This window comes from Argentina silus (assembly GCF_951799395.1).
Source record: "Argentina silus genome assembly, chromosome: 17".
Lineage (NCBI taxonomy): Eukaryota > Metazoa > Chordata > Actinopteri > Argentiniformes > Argentinidae > Argentina > Argentina silus.
In genome coordinates, this window is record NC_139671.1 from 12,869,910 (window position 1) to 12,877,391 (window position 7,482).

The following is a 7,482-nucleotide window of genomic DNA, read 5'->3' on the forward strand; positions in this document are numbered from 1 at the left end:
TGCTTTGTGAACATGTCCATTATGTGTTTGAGAAAACATTGCCACTACAAGGAAATGATGCTACAGAAGTGGATATATAGGCACTCTCTGTGGTGAGAGACTTGTATTGCAGAGAAACTCTGGCAGAGGAGAGAGAGAACAATGGCTGAGGTCAATCAGGTTGATTTGCGATTCTTTTTTACCATTATTTTCCACCTAACATCAACAGGTAAGACAATATAGACACACTTAATGTACTATCATTATACAAAGATATACCTGTTTGATTATCACATCTATTTCACAAAACCATCAGTTTGAGAAACATTGGGATGTAGCCCAATTGAGGCAAGATGCCATTTTTGTTGTGCCTCTGTTATCCGAGTTGACCTTGATTAATGGTGAAAGTATACATACAGAATGTGTGTTTGAGTTACTTCATTGGGAACTACACTACCACACAGTAGCTGCAAGTACAGTAGGTCCGGTCCACAAAGTGATCATGAGAGAGACCAGCTTCAGTGTGGATTATCCCTCGTTCCTCAGGCTTTGCAGCACACACCTCCTTCAGAACCACACAGCTTGTTCATTTATTGTCTCAATATAAACACAATATCAAATGTATTAACACTGAACAACCATCTGATATCGTATTCTTCCCAGGTGTCAGTGAAGATCCTCTCGGTATTTTATACTCCAGAGTGGGAGATAGTGTCAGTCTGCTGTGTAACAATGTGCTTAATCCAGGAGACTGCTCCTCAACTACATGGCTCTACTACAGTCCTGGATCTAGGGAGTTTGTTGAAGAGGTCGGTCATGGGATCATTAAAGACATGTCAGAGAGAGCAGGGAGACTGAGATTGGAGTCTAACTGCTCTCTGAGTGTCTGTAATGTCTCAGCTGAGGATGCTGGAACATACACCTGTCAACAATACCCTACTAAGGGAGGACCCCAACAGGGAAACGATGCTACAGTTTACTTGTCTCTTTTAAAAAGTAAGTATTTCATTTTCAACTCTGTGAAACCAGTAAAAAAGAATTCACCTCGCTATTCAGGATGCTTGACTCTACATCTCTCGACAATACAGGATATACATAAATCAGAACATAGAAAAGATGCTGCTGTTTATCTGTCTGTTCTAACCAGTGATTAATGTTCTAACCCACTATTTCAACTCAGTGAGCTCAGTAAAAAGAATACACCTAGCTATTCACTGCATAGATTCTCAATGATAAATCTCCTCTTTCACAGTCTCCTCATCCACACCAGTGACAGATTTAAAGGTTAATGGCATCATGACATTAAGTTGCTTTCTGTTCACTGATGAGGGACCTCAGAAGTGTACTACAACCACACATAGTGGAGTCAGTCTGAGTTGGCTGGATGAGAAAGCCGCTAAGCTGCAGGAAGACCCCGGATACACGTTAGAACAGATATCTGCCTGCCACATCACTCTGACTGTGACACTCCAGAAGAAGGACAAAGACAGGAAGTGGAAATGCCAGCTGACTAAGGACGGAAAAGTGAAGACCGTCCTTCACTTCACCTCCACATTCTCAGGTACAGTACGAAACCTTTGTTAATCTCCCTGCATTGACAGACTGCTGACCATCCTGCCTTTAATGTCATTGATAAGAAATATATGTGGTGTCAATGGTGATTAAAACGGTGAGTTGCTGATTTAGTGTATGGTGATCATCCTGGGAAGAGTGAGAGGCGGGTGATTGTTGTCCCTCTAGTGAACTACACATAGGTCAGAAGGCAAGATCTTCCGAGGTGCAGTCTGGGCTCATGACACATGAGTTGTGAGTCTGGAAACCAACTACAAACAGACTACTGGTCATCTAACCTTTAATGTAATCGGTGAGAAATGGGGTGTCAGTGGTGATTTAAATTGTGAGCTGCTGATCTAATATATGATGATCATCCTGGGAAGAGTGAGAGGAGGGTGATTGGTGCCCTCCTAGTGAACTCCATATAGTATACCCAAATGAAATATTTAAATAATTAATATTTAGGTCCAGAGGGTACATCATCTACAAGTTCAGTTGACTTAACCACAACTTCAGATATCATAGAAGTTTTCACAATACCGCATTATTTCCGTTTCTTGTTGTAAATTGTACAGTATGAGCGATGCAGTATGTGCTGCCTTGTTGGTCAACATAACAGACTATTTATTTTCAAGTAAATATGTGTTGTGGTGTGTGTGATGGTTGTCAACAGCCATATATGGTATCTCAAAATTAGGAAGAAATCCACTCACCACTCTTCACCCAGTATAGGGGAGCTACTGTATTGAGTGCTGCACTGTCAGAGTGTTACTGGCTACACGTATATGTTCACTTGGGGTCAGTATCACCACCATTCCAATGTGTTCATCCGATATTTATATGTGGTATTTAATGATTTGCTTTTTATTGATATCCAGGGAGTAGATCCACTACCACTGCAAGGCCAATCACACCTAATTCACCAGCAAGTACTTCACCTTGAAATACTTCAACTATACTTCAAGTATTTCACACTACTCTATTTCCATTGCCTGTTGTAGGTTGTGTGAGCAAAGTAGTACATACTGCCCTTGTCTGTCAGTATAACCACCAATCCAAAGTGTTCATAATGTTTAACAATTAGCTTTCTATTCATATCCAGAGAATACATCCCCTGCAAGGCCAATCATACCACCTGATTCAACAGCATGTCGGCCAATGGTTTCCCATTCATAGTTATGTTGTATGACTGATGCAGCAACAGTTTGAACACCAAGTTTAACATACTACCTTGATCTAAAATGAGAAGGTGTTAGCTTTAGCCATTATTAAAATGTTCTTGTTGTACATACCAGTGGAGGGTGGTGAAGGTAAATCAGAGGGCAGACTCATTGTAATGAATGGAATGGAATAAGGAATCCATTCCAGGCATTTCAATGAGCCTGTCCTTCGATGTCCCACACCTAGCGTCCACTGGTACATACATACCTCACAAAGACTTTGTTATAGTCATAGTGCATACAGACATCTTTCTACAACTGTAAATCACATGTCAGTGAACAGCTCTGCTTCACCTCCCTGGCCTCTCTCAGATGTCAACACTCTCTCTGTGGCTGTAGCAGCGTCTGTGGGAGCAGTGGTGTGCCTTGGTGCTGTTGTCATTGTAGTATGCAAAAGGAGAGCAAGTAAGGAACTAAAATGACTAGAGTACTTTTGGATTGTTTTGGGTACTTTTGGGTACTTTTGGGTATTTTGGGCACTTTTGTTTTTTCTTTGGTACCTCTTTGTAGTTGACTGTTTTTTTGGGGGGTGATTAGTAGGACCCTGTTATATTGCAGTGATACAAAGGTACCCTAACAAGATCATACAGTAATACAGAACCTTTTTTTTTTCCATTTGCTTTGGTTTGTTATTTGAGTTTCAATTGAATGTAACAATGATTGTTTTTCAGAGAGGCAAACATCAACTGATGTCAACATTGTGAGTAGAAATAACTCATTGATGTAAAGTGGCTCTAAAACCTACAAATTGGCAACATAGAGTAATGTGCTAATTTTTGCTTTTGTATAAAAACTAAAGGTTTTAAGATAAGATCTCTAATTCTTGTTTACTCATCAATATTGTCATTTGTGCAGGGTCTAACAGCAGTCAGTGTTCCCAATGCCTCAGGAAACCACCCCAACCCACGAGCCAATGAAAACAAGGTCAGAGCATCAATGTGTAAATCAAATTAAGATACCTGTTAGTTTCCAGTATGAAACATGCTTCTATAATAATTTTGTTGTGTGTCTACTGTGCAGGATCAACCTGATGATGGTGTCACTTATGCCTCCATCAACCACTCCAACCCCAAGGCCACTCCACAAGGCTATGTAAGTGACGCCACTGCATATACAGCAAAACTGTTGACTTCCACCTGACTCTGTTTTAGCCTTTTCTTTGTTCTTGCGACTGTGTGTGTTTGCAGGTCCAGGGTGATGATGCGGTGACCTATACCACGCTTATGCCCGCCTCTAGAGGGAGACAGCCAGAGAAGGACCCTGCCGACCCCAGCAACTGCTACGCCACAATCAACAAACCCCAGAGACCCAAGAACTAGTCATGAGGACACCATTCACTCCTCCATTGCTAAGGATGACAGAACTCACCTTCACTCATTCACACTTCAGAAAACCTACTGGATCAAAGTCATCTGGTCAACACCATCAAAACCCCACGCTTGGACTCTTTGTTTTATCACTGATTGATAAGTTATACTACTGTTAACTAATCTTATTGTGTCAAATGCTGTATGGAGTGGTTTATGGTGAGAAGCAAAGGTAGTACAAGGGATTTTCAGATACATTGTCATATTTATTACAGTTGTTGCTGTCGCATATACGCATACTTACCACACGCAAGCTCTCTCTCTCTCTCTCACACACACACACACACACACACACACACACACACACACACACACACACACACACACACACTCAAAGATGAAATGTGATAAATAACATTCATCATCTATTTCACACATCATTTTAGCTCAGCTGTTAGATACAAGCTAGAATATAAGTTCTATCAGAAATGCCATTCTAAAATGGCATTTATGCAAAAAACATTGTTTGGTTTCTGCATTATAACCTTTAAATCCTGCATTAAATCCTTTGCTTTAATTGTTTGTGTGTAGCATGTGTGATTTGTCTTCCTGATACCTTGATGGAGTCGGTAGAACCATTCTCTGACCATTCTCCTCCTGGTAGGACTGGGAATAGGGCAATCTGATCCTAGATTGTGTTACTCAAGCTGTACAGTACCTGAGCTCTGAAGTTATCTGTGACTTCCTTGGACTATAATCCCCCTGGTGGTGATTGTAGGTAAAGCGTTTTCTATCACCTACCTTCTTTCTCAGAGAAAAGCTGATAATAACTTGCCCAGAACAGAATTGATGAAGATTTGTTGGTATAGGAACAACAGTGGGAATAAGTAAAGCTCTATTTCCATTATGAAATATGATGTAAATCATCATCAAAAAAGGTTGAGGGTCCTCCTGCTTTTAATGTTAGACCTCCCAAGCAGATATTCCTGGTCTATAGACAGAGACCCAGACCTTTCAGATATGTGTCACCCAACCTTTCATCATCAATACATGATTCATGCTAATGTTAGAGGTCAGGAATCAGTGAAATGCACTCGGGGCACAATGAATCCATTGATTCATTCTGAACTTCTGCCTCTAGACTAGTTGACAGCCTTTGTGGAAAACTATAAAAATATATATAAGAAACTTCCTCATTAGCTGTGTGGGAAAACATAAAATCACTACTTTGTCAGACCATTTGAAATCTGTCAACATGCACATTTCTAGTGAAGGGGCTTATTGTGCTACTACTCCTGTTATCACCCTGTCACACTTTATTGTATGAAATCGGAGCAGAGGATTTCAGTAGGACTAGTAAAGCAACACGCCAGGTGAAGCAGGAAACTGCTACAGGCAAGAGTGACAGGACAAAGACTGGGCTCTATCATACTACTCTGTTAGGACTGCTGATGATGCTAACCTTTATCAACACAGGTAAGACTGACTATGACAGGATAAGAGAGCAGCTAGTCATGAAGCAGGAGACAACCAACACTGTCTTTCAGGTTAATTATGAACACCTGTGAATAGTCACTCTTTCACATCTAACTGCATCACATTGTATATACTGTTGTATTGTACTGTAGGTATTATCTAGATGTCAGGCATTGCATGCTGGCTGTCCACCTATCCCGTGGACGTGATCAAGTCCCGCCTCCAAGCGGACGGTGTGGGTGGTGTGTACCAGTATAGCAGCATTGCTGACTGCGTGCGGCAGAGTGTGAGGAAGGAGGGTCTGAGGGTGTTCACACGGGGCCTCACTTCCACCCTGCTCAGGGCCTTCCCTGTGAATGCTGCCACCTTCGCCACCGTCACACTGGTGCTCTTGTACGCACGGGGGTTGGAGGAGGGGCCCAAGGACTGTGAATCAGTGCCGCCCGGCCACCACACTTGTGGCTAAAGAATGCCCCCCCCTCCCCCAAACTGTATGTCACCATAATTTTGTATTGTGTGTGATCAGTCTCAAGACAGCCAGATGGGTCATAACTCTAAAACGTTTGGGAACCACTGCTCTAGACATGTTACTGAGCCACATTATTGTGGTGGTGGTGAAGGTTTCACATAGGCTGACTGATCATTCAATCTACATATGTATATCTATAAATATGCAGTGTGAAACTGCAGTTGTAAATATCATTTATTCTGGGGGTTTATTTTGTACGATGTTTAAAAGCAACCTTTTTTTCCTGCCTTATGATATTAACATTTTTACTGATATGGAGAAGCCAAGGACTGGAAGATTAGACAAAGAAAGAAAATGGAATGTAGCAGTGACGGAGGTTGAACCCAAAGCTTGACTTCTCCCTTCTCTGTCGGAGGCTAAAGTTGGTTGATTTGAAAATCATGTGGACTCTAGCTTTGAGAAAAGATGCAATATGTACAGTATGTGATCCAAATATGTCATGTATGATAGATCACCTGAAAGTGGGTGGAAAATGTAAATATAAAAGACTCATTAGTGGTGGTGTCCGGAATGTTGGGGTTTTAACAGAACTTAAAACGTCTATTTTGTTATAAAGATGAGATTGGAAAAGGAAAGCCCAAAACATTGAGATGTGATATGATATATATTTTTTTATAACAAACTAATTAAGCTAGTCAGTGTATTTCTCTGCATCGGTTAATAACATCCTATAGATATTGGAAAATAAAGATGGCTGACTCAGATTTCATTCTCTTCTTGTCATTAAGTATGTGATTTTATTTTCATACTGCCTTTTTCATTCTTACAGATCATTGTATTACATTTGTTTTTGCAAATGTTTTAAAATCATGAAGGAAAGGAAAACCTAAAGGAAAGGAAACTAAAAAATGCTGCATCTTTTAACACATACAATATTTCACAACATCAGTTTGACTACAGAAGCTGTGAAAGTTTTAGACCAGGAAAGGAAGTGATGAGGAACAAGAGGTGACGTGTCATTCCAACACCTGAAGCTCCGTGCCTGAGAAAAGTCTCCTCTGTGTGGACAAAAGAATGATGGAAATATGTCACAGGACTACGATACCCTAATTATACTATATTATTGAGACGGGTGGAAGGGACCTCAATGGAATTGGGCCAATGACACTCACCTGGTTTTTGGCGGTTCTTCCTTGTTGTGTAAACAGCTACTATGACAACCAGAAAGGTCAGTGGCACAAAGAGCACTTTGCGTATGGGCAACTTAACAACATGGAGACCTGGGCAATGAGACAAACAGTGATTAAACACAATCGACTCTCACAGAGTAATGGTTACCATGTTCTAGAATTGATCTCTTCAAAATCCAGGTTTGTTTCACCAAACAACCACTAGAGTGTGCTAAATACCAAAACAAACACTACACCTGGAGGAGTCGTATATGGCATCACAGTTGTCCTGTCAACATTATCAAATG

At 40.9% G+C, this 7,482-nt stretch overlaps 1 protein-coding gene across 1 annotated transcript; it reads left to right on the forward strand.

Moving 5' to 3' along the window:
• The first annotated feature begins 805 nt into the window (after positions 1–805).
• LOC310818475 (uncharacterized protein) lies at positions 806–4,611 on the forward strand. The gene is made up of 7 exons (XM_083689430.1): positions 806–975; positions 1,232–1,540; positions 3,066–3,158; positions 3,425–3,453; positions 3,609–3,677; positions 3,774–3,845; positions 3,941–4,611. The coding sequence occupies exons 1-7, from the start codon at positions 813–815 to the stop codon at positions 4,070–4,072; spliced, it is 867 nt and encodes a 288-aa protein (XP_083545556.1). The 5' UTR covers positions 806–812; the 3' UTR covers positions 4,073–4,611.
• Positions 4,612–7,482: the final 2,871 nt, after the last annotated feature.